At 37.5% G+C, this 19,147-nt stretch overlaps 1 protein-coding gene across 1 annotated transcript in view; it reads left to right on the forward strand.

The window, feature by feature from the left end:
* The window catches only part of LOC114656538 (EF-hand calcium-binding domain-containing protein 5-like), a 46,542-nt gene that overhangs the window by 7,255 nt on the left and 20,140 nt on the right, over nt 1–19,147 (forward strand). The window contains exons 5-9 of the mRNA XM_028808182.2: nt 4,877–4,940; nt 5,184–5,257; nt 6,498–6,653; nt 9,355–9,454; nt 18,331–18,645. Coding sequence (XP_028664015.1) covers nt 4,877–4,940; nt 5,184–5,257; nt 6,498–6,653; nt 9,355–9,454; nt 18,331–18,645 — 709 coding nt within the window. The remainder of the gene's footprint in view (nt 1–4,876; nt 4,941–5,183; nt 5,258–6,497; nt 6,654–9,354; nt 9,455–18,330; nt 18,646–19,147) is intronic.

The raw sequence follows: 19,147 nt of genomic DNA on the forward strand, positions 1-19,147 counted from the left end.
GGTGGGAACCCAAAGTAGGGCTCTGTAGCTCCCTCTGGTGGCCCCCATAGAACCCAACAGGGCTGTGCCGAATTGTAACTCCCATAGAGCCCTATGGGAATCTAAGGTGCTACTGTAACCCAGGTGGGCTGCCATCTAGTGCTCCAAGGGAGGAAGTGTTCTGTGTACATCTGCTCCCCCTTTCCTTCCAGTATATCGGAGTCCTAACTGGAAAAGGGCTCCAGCCATCTGTCACACTATATATGTGATTATGGGTATTATGAGAATTGCTGTTAAATGCATTGTTTGTTGGATGAAATGATGACGCAGTGGTTAGCACTGCTTTATCACAGCTCCAGTAGGCTGGGTTCGATTGTAGTGTGGCCACCATCAGAGCAGAATTTAGATGTTCTGTTTTTATCTGTGTGATTTTTTTCCAGGTGTTCTGGTACTTCCATATGCCAAACACATTTAACTTAAGATCATTTCTAACTCAAAAGTCGCCCAGTGTGTGTAATTGTGTCCTAGATGGACTGCATGTAGTCTAGGGTGGGTTTCTGTCTTGCATCTGATGCTACCATGATAGACTACACCTTCTTGTGATTTTGAACTGTATTATATGGATATAGGAAGTGGGTGGATTACTTATCAATTGACTTATTGATGGATTGGTCAAAAAAAAAAAATCAAGAAGGGAACTAAATTTAGAGGTCTGAAGTGAACAACAAAAATATAACCATATCATAGAAAACACGTTTGCATCTGCTCATTTTATACATTCAACAAGGGCTTACTACTCCCAGGAAAAATGAAATGCTACATTTAATGTCTCCTCTGCATAAATTCTCCTGATGTTACAAAAAGAACTAAACACAAACAGTGCCTATAACCAGCAGAATCCAAAGAACAAGCTTGAGAAGAGCAATGAAGTTTATAACATGGTTTTATTACCAGCTTCATGATCTCTCAGCCTTGTATAGCAAACAGTACACAGTAAGGTAGAATTTGATAAATTCAGAGTGCAGCAGTGACAGACAATATAGTAGAGGATTGCGGTAATCAAGCGGAGATTTAATGAAGGCATGTTAAAGCATTGCAGTTGTTTGAGGTTGGAGATTAGTTTTAACTTGTCCCTGACATTCCATCAAGAACAACTTCTGTTTTATTGGTAATAGTTGTAGAATATTTTCAGATGCTCAAACACTGGCATCCATAGACAGGCAGCAGGACTTGGATATCATCAGAATAAGCCTGGAACAGTGACTCACAATGGTGAATCAGGCTGACTCAGATGCTGACAAGGACAGAGGGAACTACAGAGCATTAATAACACTGCAAAAGAACAATTTGGTCAGGACACTTTATTTTCACAACATCAATTGGCCCTGGACTTTCATCTTTTCCTTGTATGACCAATCTCAGACTGAGTGAAAGATTATAATTTAGTGGGCATTGTCCTAAAGTGGTCAGAAGTGAACAAATAAGTGTGTTACTAAAGGGACACTTAGAAGATGTGAGTCAAACAGAGAAACAAGGAGATGATATGTCAGTTCATCTGTTATCAACTTCACTTACTTAAGCTCAGGGTCAAAATGCTTGGAGTTATCCTGTAGCACAAGGCAGTAATAAAATAGTAGAGGGGTCAGTAAGAAAACTGTAACTAGAATAGAAATCTGGGAGCATGCAAATACACTGTCAAAAACAAAAATCTGCTAAAAAAATCTAAAACACAATGTAGACAAACACAGGAGGCTCAAAATAAGGAACTAAGACACAAGATCCAACAACACAAAAGGCTAAGCATGAGAAACAAAGATGTAATTCAATAACAGAGTATTGCATCAGTGCAAGATGATTTTAAGAATTACAGCCAACAAGAAAAATCTGGTCTCAGGTAAAGTTTGTAAGTGTGAATGTTAGGTATAAATCGTGGCCCTGGGTTGAGGCATGGAAAGATTTAAAAAACTTGTTTTTGCCTTCAGAACAAAAAGGAATACATTTGGCCGAAAAGGTGGAGAAAAAACATAACTATTATGTTCCATTCGTTTTCTAAAACCACATAGTACACTGCAGTTACAGGGAGCCAGAGGCTACTTCAGCACTAGTGTGGAGAAGGCCACAACTAACTGTGGGACTACAGTCCATCAAATGATAGATGGTTGATTCACATATGCCCCTCAATAATAGGAGGATAATTTAGATAGGTGACAATTCACCTAACTTATATGTGTTTAGGATGTGAGAAGAAAGCCAGAGAAAACTGAAGAGAAAACAACATGGACATGAGAGAATATTTGAGAACTCCAAGCAACACAACAACAACAACAACAACATTTATTTATATAGCACATTTTCATTCAAAAAGTAGCTCAAAGTGCTTTACATATTGAAGAAAAGAAGAATAAAAGACAAATAAGAAATTAAAATAAGACAACCTTAGTTAACATAAAAAGGAGTAAGGTCCGATGGCCAGGGTGGACAGAAAAAACAAAAAAAAACTCCAGAAGGCTGGAGAAAAAAAATAAAATCTGTAGGGGTTCCAGGCCACGAGACTGCCCAGTCCCCTTTGGGCATTCTACCTAACATAAATGAAATAGTCCTCTTTGTAGTTAGGGTTCTCACGGAGTCACTTGATGCTGATGGTTATACAGACTTCTGGCTTTTAATCCATCCATCATTGTTGGAACATCATGGTGCTTTGGGTAGATGGTGGTGGCACAAGCCACCACCAATAGGACACCGGAAAAGGAAACAGAAGAGAGAGTAGGGGTTAGTACAAATTTTGAATGAATAGTTATTATAATGAATTGGATATACAGAGTGTCAGGATTAAATTACAGTGAAGTTATGAGAAGGCCATGTTAAAGTAATGTGTTTTCAGTAGTTTTTTAAAGTGCTCCACTGTATTAGCCTGGCGAATTCCTACTGGCAGGCTATTCCAGATTTTAGGTGCATAACAGCAGAAGGCCGCCTCACCACTTCTTTTAAGTTTTGCTCTTGGAATTCTAAGGAGACACTCAGTTGAGGATCTGAGGTTGCGATTTGGAATATAAGGTGTCAGACATTCCGATATATAAGACGGGGCGAGATTATTTAAAGCTTTATAAACCATAAGCAGAATTTTAAAGTCAATTCTGAATGACACAGGTAACCAGTGTAGTGACATCAAAACTGGAGAAATGTGTTCGGATTTTCTTTTCCTGGTAAAGATTCTAGCAGCTGCATTCTGCACTAATTGCAAACGATTGATGTCTTTTTTGGGTAGTCCTGAGAGGAGTGCATTACAGTAATCTAGCCGACTAAAGACAAACGCATGAACTAATTTCTCTGCATCTTTCGATGATATAAGAGGTCTAACTTTTGCTATGTTCCTTAGGTGAAAAAATGCTGTCCTAGTGATCTTATTAATATGCGATTTAAAATTCAGATTACAATCAACGGTTACCCCTAAGCTTTTTACCTCCGATTTGACTTTTAATCCTAATGCATCCAGTTTATTTCTAATAGCCTCATTGTATCCATTATTGCCAATCACTAAGATTTCGGTTTTTTCTTTATTTAATTTGAGAAAGTTACTATTTATCCATTCTGAGATACAGGTTAGACATTGTGTTAGCGAATCAAGAGATTTGGGGTCATCAGGTGCTATTGATAAATACAGCTGTGTGTCATCAAGAACATTATCACTAAGCACACCCGATACTTCTTTGAAAAAATTTGTTGGTATTGGGTCAAGGGCACAGGTGGATGGTTTCATTTGAGAAATTATTTTATGTAAATCAGGTAAATCTATCCTAGTGAAAGACTCTAATTTATTTATTATGGAGTACTGGGGTTTCGGAGGATCCTTAGTGTTGGGGAGATATACTATGTTATTTCTAATATCATTAATTTTTTGATTGAAAAATACAGTGATAGCCTCACAGGTTTTACTGGAAGTACTTAGGAGGCATTCCTTTGAGTTACCTGGGTTTAATAGATGATCAATTGTCGAAAATAAGACTCTGGGATTACTAGCATTGTTATTTATAATCTTAGAGAAATAGCAGCGCCTCTCAAGACGGACTGTGCAGGGAAATAAACCCAGGTCCCTGGGACTGTGAGGCAACAGTGCTGTCTACAGTGACATTCTTCTGCTGGTCAGCCTAAAATAATCATCTGCTTGCAAAAAATGTAGACACTAATAAAATTATAGTTGTAGGATATTAAGCACATAATTTGATGTAATATTTCAAGTTAGGTGAAGGCCACTGGTAATACAAGTGAGAGCATTTTAGGAGATACAGTGGCATCAAAGCCAGACATGATAGATTCACACACTTAGTTATCATTCTGGTTTTGGGAGACTGAACACTAAGCAATGACCAAGATAAGAAAGGCTGGAAAATAGACATGGTATTGCAGAAATTTACTTTTACATTATGCACAGTTAAGATCAAGTGGAAAAAAGAGAAAGAAGTAAAAGATTGACAATGTGTGACTTGACCCCACCACCCCTCTGGAATGGGCCTACTTTTGTTAGAAGATAACATTTGTTTCATTAAACTAATCACTCTTTAGTTGTTTTAAGAGACCAAGCTACTGTGCTGAAATAACTGGCCACCCTGGTTAGCTTCCAGTGCAGAATTATTTTGGCCCAATCATCCATGTCTGGCAATTTCCATTTCTTTTGCAGGCCAAGTTAATGTATTGAATCAGCTTCATTGCCATCAGAGTTGCAGTCATATCAAGTCAGACCAGTATACTGCTTACTCACTGCCATCAGATCATTTAAACACTACCCACACAACCCATGGAGCACCCACAAGTGGCCTGACAAGGAGAGATTTGCCTTGCTGGCTATGAGGCTGTCCTTTGAACCCTTCTCTATTCATTTTATTTCTTTTTATCTCTTCAGGTTCAGAATACTTTGGCAGCTTTCCTGGAGATCCTAGAAACGGACTCATTCCTAAGTACTCAAGGTAAGGTCTTAAACTGAACCAGACATGAAATGTCTGTTTGAAAAGATGACAACAAAGCACTGGAGCCGTAAAATGTATTACTCTTACTCTATTACCCCAACATTTGTTTTGACGGAATCACACATTGCTATTGTCTCTGTCCACATAACTGACAGACCTCTTAATATTGCTACTTCTACATAGGCCCACTGTGTGTGAGTCTGAAGTCTGCCCCACCTAATCTGCATATCTTCATCCCTCCAGGTTTAAAGCTTGATAAAGAACTAAGTGATGAAGACCAAATATTACAAGTACTACAGCAAGAGGAATTTGTGGAGGTATGGTGTCCACTACTAGTGTTACCACAATGAGTCTCATCCTATTAAGTCCTGAGAGAACTATAGATTAGACTGTAGAACTATCAGATCTGACAGGAGTACCGTTTGGTGACCTGGAATTCTAATTGTTTAAGGTGTCAGAAGACATGTGATTGTATTAACACTGAATAAACTGATCCTGTCAGATTCAAGAGGATTGTTTCTTTGTCCCGTCAAAGTTTGATTAGGTCAAGTCTGAAAGGTTACCAGAATTCTGTAAGATTGAAAGGTCCGCATCTTTACAACCTCAAATTCTGATATTAGATCTGGTAGGTCAGAAATATTGTGACACCAGAGCATGCTGCTTCAGTTATGAGGGTTTTGCAATGATCTTATTATTTTTGAGAGAACTAAATCTTTACAAAACCTAATTATGCTGTATCTGAATGGTAAGCAGCAGGGCCATCTTAAGGGATGAGTGAATCACTAGGTGAGACTGGCGTTAAGTTTGGGGGTATGGCGGCAGAGAGTAGATTTCTTAATGTGTAAAATAGCAGTATAGACCACTGTATCAGTGGTTGTCAATTTGGAGAAGAGGTTATGTGGTGTTTTGCCTGTACAACGTATTGAGCCCAGTGTTCCTGCCTCCTTTACCTCCCCTTAAATGGTTCAGGTCAGCAGGACCATAGAGTTTAGAGTTTGATTCTGAATTATTGTGAAATTGTTACATTAAATTTGAAAGAACTGCAGTTATATTGGTTTTATTGAAAAAATCATGAGAGCTCACTGATGGTACCTTGGTGTCTGATCCTGTTATATGATTAAGTTACATCATAACTGTCAACCATATTGCAGTGCACCACTTTGATGTCTTACCTAGTCAAAGGCAAGATAACTACAGCAGCAACCCAAAAAAACTAATTTTTATATGGAAGGTAGAATTGATACTTTACTAGTTTTGAATTTGATCTCGGATCATCTCAGATGACTACATTTTTGTCTTATTGATATCTGATCCTGTCAAATTACAGAGAGCAACACTTGATTCACTTCTAGTTTAAAACAATTCAGATATGAACTTGCTTTAACTTCAGTTATGTAGGTATAGCATTTGAGCCTATTAGATCTTTCAGCCCTCAACAAGTCAGTGGCCAGTATTAAATGTTTAGGACAGACTGTAATGTTATTTACACATCAGTTTCATTCACCATTATGCCTGACATGCTACTGTATCTAAAGTCTCTTCCATTTTCTCCTTCAGTACGTGCTCAGCTTCATCAGCAGCTTCCCAACGGATATTTTTGAGAAGTTTCTTCATCATCTGTCCCTGTGTGCACAAGATTACCGGCATGCACACAGTCGGAAGGGATGGAAGGCCACATTCTCACAAGTGTTCCATGACTGTGACTGTGGAAAGGTACAGCTTACTGGGTTGGTGACCATTAGGAATCTCAAAACATATGTAATGAGCAAGACAAGAGCCCAAAAGGGACAACAATTCAGAATGCCACTAAGTACTAGGTGTTTCACCCTAGGCTGGTTCCTGCATTACATCCAATGATGTCAGGATAAGGATTAGGTACCAAAGAACTTGTAATACAAGATGCTGTTTCAGAAAGTATAACCATGGATGGACTTTAATACATAAATATTTTTTATGAGAACAAAAGTGACAAAAACAAGTCAACAAAATAATTTTTGTTAAAAATGAAAACAAGACACATAAAAAGGGGTAAACGGGGCAATATAAAAAAACAATAAAATAATGAAAATGTTAACTTTAGCTACCCCACTGAGCCTGGCTTTACAGATCTATAATGTGGGGTGGCTTATTCATTATGCCACAAACAACAAAAGAATCACCAAAGTTCACTGCTACTCTTACTTTACTCTGACTGCACTATTATTGCTTTTTAGTCTTTGCCTCACATACCATCTCCAAAGGGATGGCTTTATACTAGAGAACAATCTGTGGATCCACCTCCAGGGTCAGCAATGCCCCAAGAAATTCCTGTGACCCCAATCCCCCATGAGCACTCACTTTTTGTCCAGATCTCTCTGCATTTTTGAACCTGGGCACACTTGATGCCCAAACTAACAATAGGATCCCCCTTCAGTTATGCAGCAAATCACTGATGATAGCTATGAACATGGGAGAAGTTAGTCAACCCCACCTGACCTTGCGCCTAATCTAGTGCCACAGAGTCCTTGGCATGCAAACACTTTCTGGGCACACAGCTGTCTAACCACACAGTGTTTTCTGGAGGTAGATGGTCCTTGAGTGACTGCTGACCATTACTGTGCACCTTCTTACCAAACCTGTAGTGTGAACAGTCTCCTGCCATCTGTTTTTTCCCTCAATGGCAGTTTAAGAAACTCATTTGCCATGAGCTTGGGTTAATGTCTAGGACAGTTTTAGTCAGGTCCATCCTCAATCTTGACCATTTCCTTTCTCCCTGTCGCCATCTTACCTTATTGGCACCCTATTAATACAATATTTACAGCACATTGCAAAAGTGCTCAGACCCTTTACCAATTCTCTAATTTTACTGAATAACATATCCTACAATTCTACTCTGATTTTTTTTTTCTCCATGATAATTTTATTTCAAAACACTGAAACTGTACATAGTTGCATAGATTCCCAATTGGATTGAGATTAGAGCTTGAAGTAATCTTTGTAAATCATTCAGGTTTTTGTCTTTGAGATAATCTAAGGTTACGCTGGCCTTGTGTTTGGGATTTTTGTCTTTCTAAAAGATGAACTTTTACTCAAGTTTCAATTCTTTAGCAGACAGAAACGGGTTCTCTTGCAGTGTTTGCTTGCGTTTTTCACCATTCTGTTCTTCCTTCTATTTTAGCCAAATATCCAGCCCCTGTTGAAGAAAAGCAACCCACAGCAAAATGTTACCACCATCATAGTTCATATGGTGTTTTTTTTTTTTTTTTGAGGTGTGGAATGTTACATTTGCATCACACATCTCTCTTTGAACTTTGGCCAAAAAGCACTATCTTCCTCTCATCTGACAACAAAACGTTTTCCCACATTGCAACTGGGTCAATATTATGTGTTTTTTTAAGCAAACTCCAGATGTGATTCTATGTGGGTCATTTTGTGGTAATAGCTGCCTTTTTGACTCCCTTCTATACAGACCAGTGTAATGCAGAGTTCTGGATACTGTTGATTGGTTCACTTTTACTCCAGTTTTACCTACTGATTCTACAACTCATTTAAATTTTTGATTTATCGTGGTTTCCCTCAAAAGTTCCTTCTTTGTTTGAGTTTTTGAGAGATGACCTTATCCAGGCAGCATCTGAGTGGTTTGACATAGTTTCCACTTCTTCATAACTGAACCAATAATGCTCAGTTTTGATGTTGTTTTGTAACATTTTCCTAATTAATGCATTTGTCATTTTAATGCATTTGTGATTTATTTAGAATGCTCTTTAACCTCTATTTCAAATTTAATACCAATGACCCCTTAACAGCTGAGTTTTTATCCAGAAAATCTGGCCATTACTTAATGAGTCAATTGTGGAGACCAGTGATGAAGGCTTTATACTAACCATATAAACTCAGAGGTTACTCAACACAGGGACTGAATACTACACAGACAATATTTTCTTTTATTCTTCAGTTTTTTAAATTTATAACAATGTCTGATTAACAAAGTAATTTTGTGTTTTAGTGGTTTGAAATAAAATATCACAGAGAACCAAATTTCAGGGTAGGATTTAGATTAGATTAGATTAGAGTAGATTAGATTAAAATAGATTAGATAAACTCTATTAATCCCTTTGTTATTCAGTAAAATTACACAACTGTTTGGAAGTCTGAATACGTTTGTAAGGTGCTGTACATAGTTCAGTATTAAAACAGAAATTTCAAATGAATGTTACAAAAACCATACATATTAGAAACAATTCATTTATACACACAATAAAACAAAGAACACCAAGGCCTTATTTTGTGACAACTGTTTGAAAATACTTAATACCATCAATCTGATAGCTTGAAACTCTGTCCCTGGTCTCATGTGGGTCTGGCAATAACATCCTTATAGACTTCACCTTGAGATGTTCACCCTATATTAACTTGTCCTTTGGATTCTTTACAGACAGGATTGCTGGACAGGCAAAGGGTGCTGGTCCTCCTGGAGACATTTTACAACACCAGCACAGACAGCATTCGGAATACCCTGCTCAGCCCTCAACATTGTGAGTTGTTCAGTCTGTCGTGTAAACCTTGCATATATAGCACTTACTTGGTCACGTACAAACATGGTGGCTGGCGTACACATAAACATTATGTGCTTCGTCCCTCATGCACCCAACCCGGCACATATAACTAGATACTAACACACAATGTTACATAAGAATTTCTGTACCCACGCAAGCAATATAAATTAATAATAAAGTAATTCTTACTTTGAAAATTAAGTAAACTTGTCCTTACATTTAAACATGCTATAGATTCCTACTATTATATTTGGCTGATGCCTTTATCCAAGGCATTTTACAACATTTAAGATACAATTGGTTACATTTCTGTTTGTTTTTTCTCCAGATTGGATCACAGCCAGGTGAGGTGACTTGCTCATGGTCACAAAGTGTTAGTAGTGTGATTTGCACCCACAACCTCAGAGTCTGAATTCCAAAGTGGTTTTATATATACAGTATATTCTCACATACAGTATAGGGAATACAATAAATGTTAAAATATTTGATATTGTATTTTTCTTGTCTTACATGTATTCTCATCATTCCTCCTATTCCTTTCCTTGGTATCCTTGGTGTCTGATCCTTTCTTGCCCAGTACCTCCCTCTGTTGATCACATTTCAATAAAGCCTTGATCGCTCTGTTCACTTTTTGACTATCACCAATTGTAAAAAGGTCAGCATTACACACTCTGAAAACATCAGTCATATTCTTGCAGATATTTTCCATGTTCGAAGAACACTCTCAGCATTCCTCTCAGGCCTTTCCTAAGTATACTTGTGTGTGTGTCAACCTCCCTTGCCGAATACTTCCTGTCTCAATCATGTTTGACTGAGCAAAGTCGAGCAATCAGACCAAAGACAATCTAACAAATCAGATTGCTGGGAAGGAACAGACATACACACACACATACACACACACGCACACACACGGCCACACGCACATACACACACACACACACACATTAGCATTTATTATATGTAGTGTATAGTTGTTGGTTCCACATTTGCCTTCAGAAGTGTCTTAATTTGTTAGAATGTGGACTCAACAAGACATCAAAAACCATCAAAAGATCAGCATGGGAATGGTGACTCATGATGAGTTCACTGGGCCCCATTATTGGTGCAAATTAACATTTGGAAGACCTTTACCAACATCACTCATTTCATCTCATCCCATCCCACATATTTTCGATTGATGATCTGATGATTGGGTAGACTGCTGCTGAATTAAGTTGAGGCCACTGTCAGGTTCCTATAGTCATTCAAGGACATTCTTAGTTTGTGCCACGGATCATTGTTCAATTCATAATGTTATGGTAATGTTTTTTATGTGCTGTGTTCATTTCTGCTTCATTTTTTATTTTCATTTTGATTCTGAGTTCTTAATCCAGTTTTTTTTTTAATTCATTCTTTTTTTTACTTTGTCAGCATGTTTTCCCTTTATATTTTTGTGTGGGTGATGCCATTTTGCGGAGTTTTGTTGCTGGTAATGGCTCCTGTTGCTGTCTCACAGTAACTGAAAGTTGTGGTACTTTCAAAGGCGTAGCTAGGGTCAGGGGAAGGGGGCGGTCCGTCCCGGGCGGCACATTTTTGGGGGGGCATTATTGGCCAAAAGGCTCAGTACAATTCGTGTGTAAGCAGCAGGGTTCGGAAAAATATCACTCATGAATGAAAAAAGTAAAATTCTCTGATTTTTATCCACAAATGCTTCAAAAATAATTTTCAGACTGTCCTTCTGTGATGGTATAAGACACAACAGTTGAAATTTATGAGGCAATAGCAAAAATAAACATAAACATTACACAGATAATAATTTCTAGGAAGATAAACAGCTAATTTACAATTTATAATTTCGTTTTGTTATCAATCCGAATGCGTTCTTGATCTGCACAGAAAACATCCCCACCTATCACTTGTACACTACACTGGTTCTGGTTTTCGCAGCATAATTATATTAAACTAATAATCAGAACACGGCTTATCAGTGCGTCTATACTATATTCTTGTCTAGTTGATGCTTATAAATAATTATATGTAAAAAATTATTGCTGTTTCTCTATATATAAATTAAACTATGAAAGATTTATCTTAATTTTTCTGCATATGTCATTTTAATTTTATATTTAAATAGGTTAACATATTCAGATATATTGGAGGGTGGTAAACTGAAGCACCGCCCCGGCTTGAGCGGCATGAACTCGAGCTATGCCACTGGTACTTTACATTAGATATACACCGGTATTTAAGCAAATGATGTGTACTCATTGACATCCAAGTCTGTGGATACTAAAGAAAAGTTTGTGCATTATTAGTGTAGGGTTTCAAATGTTCTTCGACTGTGAGTTTGGTTTTTATATCAGGTATGGGTGTAATGATATGTAGTCTTTTTTGGTTTTAACCTCAGCTTACCTACAGTTATGTTTTCATCTCCTGGTGCCTTTTTTCCTGCCTTCATGGCCTGCCATTCTTTTTCAACTTGTAAGTGCAGATGAAGCCCACTCTGCTAAATTATGGGGTACATGTATACGTAAGAGGTAGCAATGATCAGATATCTTGTACCAATGAAACACAGCTCTACTTGTGTACCATGAACACATGTCCCAAATTGTTTCACTCCATTTTGATCATTTTTTTTACTCTCATAAATTTCTTCCTAGTTTGTTTTGAACACTTCCTGTGGTTATCAACCTCAAGGAAAACTTTTAGACTTATTATTACGTTTTATTTTTTGTAGTGTCTTGGTTTGTAAATGTTGCATGGCTGTTGCTTTTTCCACTCTCCATTACTATTCTGCTGTCACTAAGCATTTCTCAGTATGTTGTCATCTCTACAACAAATTAAAAACTGGTGCCACATGCAGATAACTTAACACTTCTGACTGCATAAATATATTCAGTATATATGTATTTTTATGGATTTAGGGCTTTGAATTCTACTTTCTCTATTGATTTTGTGTTTTGAATAACATTCTAGTTTGAAACTTTGATTTAATGACTTTCCTGGTTTTGACTTTGTATGCAAGAAGACTTTAATCTCCCAGTCTTGGTTTCTGTCTTTGCCCTTGTGCCTTGCAGTTTCACAGTCATGTGGTGTAACACTCACACTATTAAGCTGCATTTTTCATGCCAGCAGAATGGATCCATGGACAAATGGATTTTTTGCAATAGCCATCCTATTAGCATGCATTAGCAAGAAAAAAGGTTCATCATTGGAAAAGGGAGTTTTTTTTCTAATCCTGTAATGTCCATTGTTTGTTGTCTTAACCCACTGGACACAAATCCTCTTGTTCTAATCTAAAAGAATAGAACGTAGCTGTTTCATTGGCGGCCATATCCATCTTTGACTGCTGGCAGTTGTCTGTTCTCTTATGGCCAACTTTTACATTCAGCTGTTAGCTGTGAGAATTTTATTATTTTTAATTTTATTTTTGTTTTGTTTTTGACATTTTGGTGGTCATTAGATGATGATGTAACTGCTTTGCCATTTTGGATTTCAGTCACTCTAATGCCACATGTCACTAGGTGGTGTGGCTGCTTGTGTTTGCATGTGTGATGTCCCAGTAGTCATCTCATTTAAGGTTGCTCACATGCACTAGTATTGCCCAAAGTTCTATGGAGAAAAAGAAAACAGGTTTCTATATTACCTTTTTATTTGGAGCCTGAGTTTTCCTCAGTTTTTTAGTTGCCAGTCTTTGCGACTTTAATGTTTTAACTGTGCTTAGTCTTGACCACTTTTCTTGTACACTTCCATTAACCTGCTGACTCAATCAGATTTAAATGTAAAATTAAACAACCCTTTGTTCTTCTTTTACAAAAGGTCATATTGGTTATGACAAAAGCTCATTTGTCACTCGTCACTAATACCAATCTCTTTCATCTGCTCTATTATTACCACAGAACTGGCATTACCTGGATATTTTATGGAGGGAGGTGTACCATACACAATACAACTGTGACACTAAGTGTTTCTCCATCAAGCTGATTTCAAACTCACAAAGCTAATAATGGAGTTTTCTGCAAAATTCAAAATTTTGCTATATTCAGTAGATAAAATTGTTCCTATTAAGCTTTCAATTAATTGTGCACATTACAAACTTCAATGATTACATATGCAAAAGTATCATTTTAAGAATATCATCAGAAGTCATGTGTCAGACAATGGCTTCATTAGAATATTTCATGTATATTTAATATTACATGCCTTCTTAATCCAGACCGGAGTCATAGAGAGTGCTGGAGCCTATCACAGCCAGCACAGGGCTCAAGTCAGGAACAAACCCTGGACAGGGTGCCACAAAACAAACACACACACACACACACACACACACGCACACACACACACACACACACACACGCACACACACACACCAGACACACACTAGGTCCAATTTTAGCATTCCCCATTCACCTAACCTGCATGTCTTTAGCGTGTGGGTGGAAACCGGAACACCTGGAGGAAACTCAAACCAACACAGGGAAAACATCCAAACTCCATGCAGGGACTATGAAACCTGGATCCTTACTGTGAGACAACAGTGCTATTTGTACCACAGCACCACTGTTAATGTTACATGTTAAAATTAATATTAAAGGAAGGATGGTGGTGTACTGGTTAGTACTGCTCACTCACAGATCTAGCGTCCTAGTTTTGAAACCTGTGTTCAGTTGTTGTTCCTGTGCAGTTTACATGTCTAATTAGGTTTTTTCATCCTGTTATGCCACTTTCTCTCCCACATTCCCAAAGATGTGAAGATTAGCCTAATCAGTGATTCCAAATTGGCCCCAGAATACGTAGGTCCTGTTATGGACTCACACATTGTTCTGCTTTGCACTAAGTGCTACTGAGATACACTAACACTCCACCCAAATTAGATTAAATGCTTTTGAGAATGCTTTGTTATCTGACACTTTTTTAATACAAGTACTCACATAGAAACCGCCAGGCAGCAGCACAGATACTTTTTTGTGTGAAAACCTCAGCTGGGGTATTGTTCACTATAATATCATGCTGGCTTGTGTGGTACTCACTAGCATGCCACATTCAACCCTTTTGCCATTCTCCATCATACGCTCATGCTGTTCACACTTGCCTGCCTGCTTTACTTAGCATTGTCTGTAAATAAGAGGCTGTGAGTCCGTTACTGGCAGTCAGTTGTGTATTAGGTAGACCTAATAAGGTGAGCATCACTCAAAGTATTTTACAATATTTAAGAACTTTGTTTTTGCACACATCACTGTACACACCAGTAGAAATATACCAACAGACTTTAACAGCTTTCTACAAGGACACAAAGCAGAAAGATCTGTCAGCAACAACTAAATTTAGCTAAGCCTGCCCTCTAGTGGATTTTAAATATTATGCACAGTTTCTCTATAAACATACAGTCTGTATTTTTCTGTTTTTCTTATAAAAGGTGTCATTTTGCTTGGCTTTTGTTTTGCTTATAAAAGGAACTAGCTGTGTTAAGACAATGGACGTCATTGTCCCCTGCAGATTTTATTTTTTTTCTCTCCAGCCGTCTGGAGTTTTTTTTGTTTTTTCTGTCCTCCCTGGCCATCGGACCTTACCCTTACTCTATGTTAATTAATGTTGTCTTATTTTAATTCTTACTTTGTCTTTTATTTTTCTTTTCTTCATAATGTAAAGCACTTTGAGCTACATTATTTGTATGAAAATGTGCTATATAAATAAATGTTGTTGTTGTTGTTATTTATAGTGCCGGGTTATTTGGGTGCAGAAGAATTGCGAAGTAACTAAATAAGTGCTTTTCTGTATGCAGTTTTTTTTATCATAATATTACTGGCAGGCAGTGTGGCCTAGTGGTTAAGAACTTCAAACAGATGGCTAACTTAGCTGGAGACTCAAACTCCAACCAATTTCACAACAACTAATTTATTAATAATTAGCCAATTTTATTTAATTAAACCCGTTATTTAATTCCATCGCTCTTTGATGCTCTCATTCTGTTACAGCAGACATTTTCAAAAATGTTCTTTTTTTCTAACAGTATTATCTGTAGTACTCGGGTGTTGTACTGTGTTAGCCATTATGTAGTGAGAAGTCAAGCAAAATGACACCTTTTATTGGCTAACTAAAAAGATTACAATATGCAAGCTTTCGAGGCAACTCAGGCCCCTTCTTCAGGCAAGATGTAATCATTACATCTACATCTTGCCTGAAGAATGGACCTGAGTTGCCTCAAAAGCTTGCATTTTGTAATCTTTTTAGTTAGCCAATAACAGTATAATAAAATTTTGTGGACCTTTGCAGATCAAAATTACTGAGACCTTCACCTTTCTTTATTTCAGATATTGTAGGATGAATAGTGGACACAAGTTAGCTCGTCATGTGTTGCCTCATTTCATATGTCATTATTGTTTACTGGCTACTTAAGGAAAAAAAGAAAAAATTAAGGAGCCTAACTTTTAAATAGCAAGTCAACTAGGATTAAGGCAAAAGAAGTTAATTACCAGCAAAAACTGGTCACTAATTAGGAAAAGAGTTAGAATGAAAACCTGCAGACACTGCTGCCTTTCAGGACTGGAGCTGGACACTCCTGCCTTAGGCATTATTGGTATCAGACGAAGGCTCCATATTTGGAAGGCTTTCATTGTAAGTTATGTGTCTTGATCAGGCACTATGTAAGATGTTGCAACATAAAAATGAATAATGTTGTTGCATTATGTTAGATCTTAAAAGTATATTGACTAAAAAGTCTACATACACTCAGTGGCTCTTTTATACATCCACCTGCTAGTTAACACAAATAACAATTATGTGCCTGTAACTCAATACATACAGAAGACAGACATGCTCAAAGTTTAGCTGTTGTTTCATCAAACATTAGATTAGTCAAAATGTGTGTTCTAAGCGATTTTGGCCATTATAAGATTCTTGGTGTCAGATGTGGTGGACCCAGCAATTCATAAACACAACCCTCCTGGGAGTTTCACACACTACAATCTCTAAAATATATCTACTGAGTGGCAGTTCTGTGGATGAAAACACTTTGTCAATGACAGAAGTCAGAGGATAATGGCCAGACTCAGTTAAAGTGTCAGTATAAATAACAATTCCATAATAAAGTGGTATGTAGAAAGGCATCTCTGAAAAGCAATGTCAGACGTTGAAGCAGATGAGCAGGAGACAACCATGCCAGGTTCCACTTCTGTCAGTAAATGGCAGCAACATTGGATTACTGTGGTAATTTGTTCACCAAAATTGTACAACTGATGGTTGGAAAAATGACGTGTGGTCACACAAATCTCAATTTCATCTGTCCCATGCAGATGGTGGTATCTCAGTTTGGTGCGAATAGCATTAATCCATTGGTCTATTCTATTTTTTTAAACGGTACAGGCTGGTGGTGGTGGTGAAGTGGTGTGGGGAATGTTTTCTTGGACTTTTAATACACTCTGGGCATCACTGGAAAGACACAAAGGACCTAAGCATTGCAGTTATGCATCCCTTAATGGCTACCCTCTACCATTTTTGAAATTAACACTTCTATTCGGAAAATGCGCCGTGTCAACAAGCACATATTATCGCAAGATGGTTCCACAAACATCACATGACTTCAGTTTACCCCAGTGGCCTGCACAGTCTCATCGTCTCAAGGCAATAGAGCTCCTTTGGGATGAGTTGGTAGGTTAAGGTTACAGCCGAAAAAATCTGCTGTGGAGTCAGTATGGATGAATATCTCTAAGGAATGTTTCTAGCACTTTGTTGAAGCTTACTGTACCTTGACCCGGTGCTAGCTAAATATATCTAATAAAGTAGCTGCTGATTGTTTACAGATGCAAACAACTTTTTAAAATAAACATAGTCACAGCCAATATTTTATAAAGATGATTACAACGTTAAACCTTTTTTTAGTTACAATAGCACTTTTCTTTGAAGGAGAACTTGCATTTTGTAAAAATTCTGCAATATTAAATAAAATTGTGTTATTTAACTAAATGCCAATGTTTATTTGTATTTATAAGGCATCAACGTGATATAATAACTTCATTATACTTGCTGAGTTGATAGCCAATACTACATAATTATAATATGAAATTTATAAAACAATACTTTCTGTTGGGATTAGCGTGCTTTACATGAAGAACTGATATTTGGGGAAAATTTCAAAAGCTTTCATGTATTTTGCATTTAGTAATAAAACACATATACAGTTAGGTTCCATAATAACATGCAAATGTAATACAATCATTGTTTAGCTGCCTTCCTTTCCCACAAACGGTCATAAAAATCAGTCACTAGTTTGCTTGAACTTGGACTATTCTTACTAAAGTTGCACAAATTGATTTTACTGACGTTATAAGTTGCCTTTTAAATATTAATCGCTGCAGTTTGCAGTGTAGTGTATCTGACCAGTTCTATGGAGTGACAAACAATAATGTTATAACCATCAGCATTATCTTTGTATTCTTCAAGGTGCCCAAAGTTGACGAGGGCCCTGAAATATTCCTGGAATGGCAATACTGTACAAAAACAGACCTTTCCAAGGCCCCAAAAGTCCTTATCACACTGTACCTGGCTTCAGCTTCTGAGGCTCAGCTGGTTTATTTGTCATGAGGGAAACCAAACTTTGGGCCCAATAGGCATGTTCAGGTATCCATATATGACTGATGATATGATTTTTTGTGGTGTGGTAACCAACATAGCATACAGTATACCAAATAGGATCTCACTAGTGCGTTATAGATTTTGAACATACTGTATCATTGCTTCTATTCATCACTAAGGCAAGAATCCTTTGCAAATCATTTACACAAACAGTTCTGTTTATAAATGTGTGTAGCTTGTGCAATGAGAATTTCATATATACTGTAGATTCAGCCTTCTCACTCTTGGTGGTGTCACTCTTTAAGGGCCTGTTCGGGAACCTGTGGATATGGAATATTCTGTAGAATCTGACACGGAAGATGAGGTCGATAAAATACAAACCCCCAACAGTTCAGACACAGAGATGGAAGCTGGGGACAGTGAATCTGCTGGAAGAAGGAACAAAAATGTAGAAGAAGAACTACAATTAAATTCACCCGTTGATCCACAGGAAACTGTAGATTTGGTTAAAAATGAGTTGGCAGACTCCACAGAAAAGAATTTGGTGGTCATGGTCAACACTCCAAACATGAGCTTTGAAGTTGGGGCACCGAGTCCTGAGCCTGACTCTGAGGACACAGGTGAGTCTACACACATTTAAGTGATCTGCTCTGAAAAGGCACCTAGAGTACCAAAAGTTACCATTTCCTATATTTATCTTTTATTACTGTGTCTAGTGACTCCTGCAGTTTTTTTTTCTGGGTTTCTTCCATAATAGAAAATCATCTGCCATTCAGCCTCAATTTTAATTTCAGGAACAAAATAGTCATACGGATTGAGATTTAATGAATCTGGAAGGCGCAAAGCGACAACCACATTGTTTTTGGTCAAAACCTCTTTGGCTGACAATGTGGTGTGTGCAGATTTGCTGTCATGGTAGTTTCACATGTGCCTCAGTTCCAGACGTTTTTTTTCCTCATGCTTTCCCACAGGTTCCACAGCAGTTTAGTGTAAAGTTGCTGAATAACAGTTTGTTTACTCTGAAAGTCTTTATTAACAAGTCAGTTAATGCTGAAAAAATGCGATCATCATTGTCTTGTTCGATATGACCTGATGTGCTTTTTTCAGTAAATCATCAAAGTC

This window comes from Erpetoichthys calabaricus, chromosome 8, assembly GCF_900747795.2.
Source record: "Erpetoichthys calabaricus chromosome 8, fErpCal1.3, whole genome shotgun sequence".
NCBI classification, from domain to species: domain Eukaryota; kingdom Metazoa; phylum Chordata; class Cladistia; order Polypteriformes; family Polypteridae; genus Erpetoichthys; species Erpetoichthys calabaricus.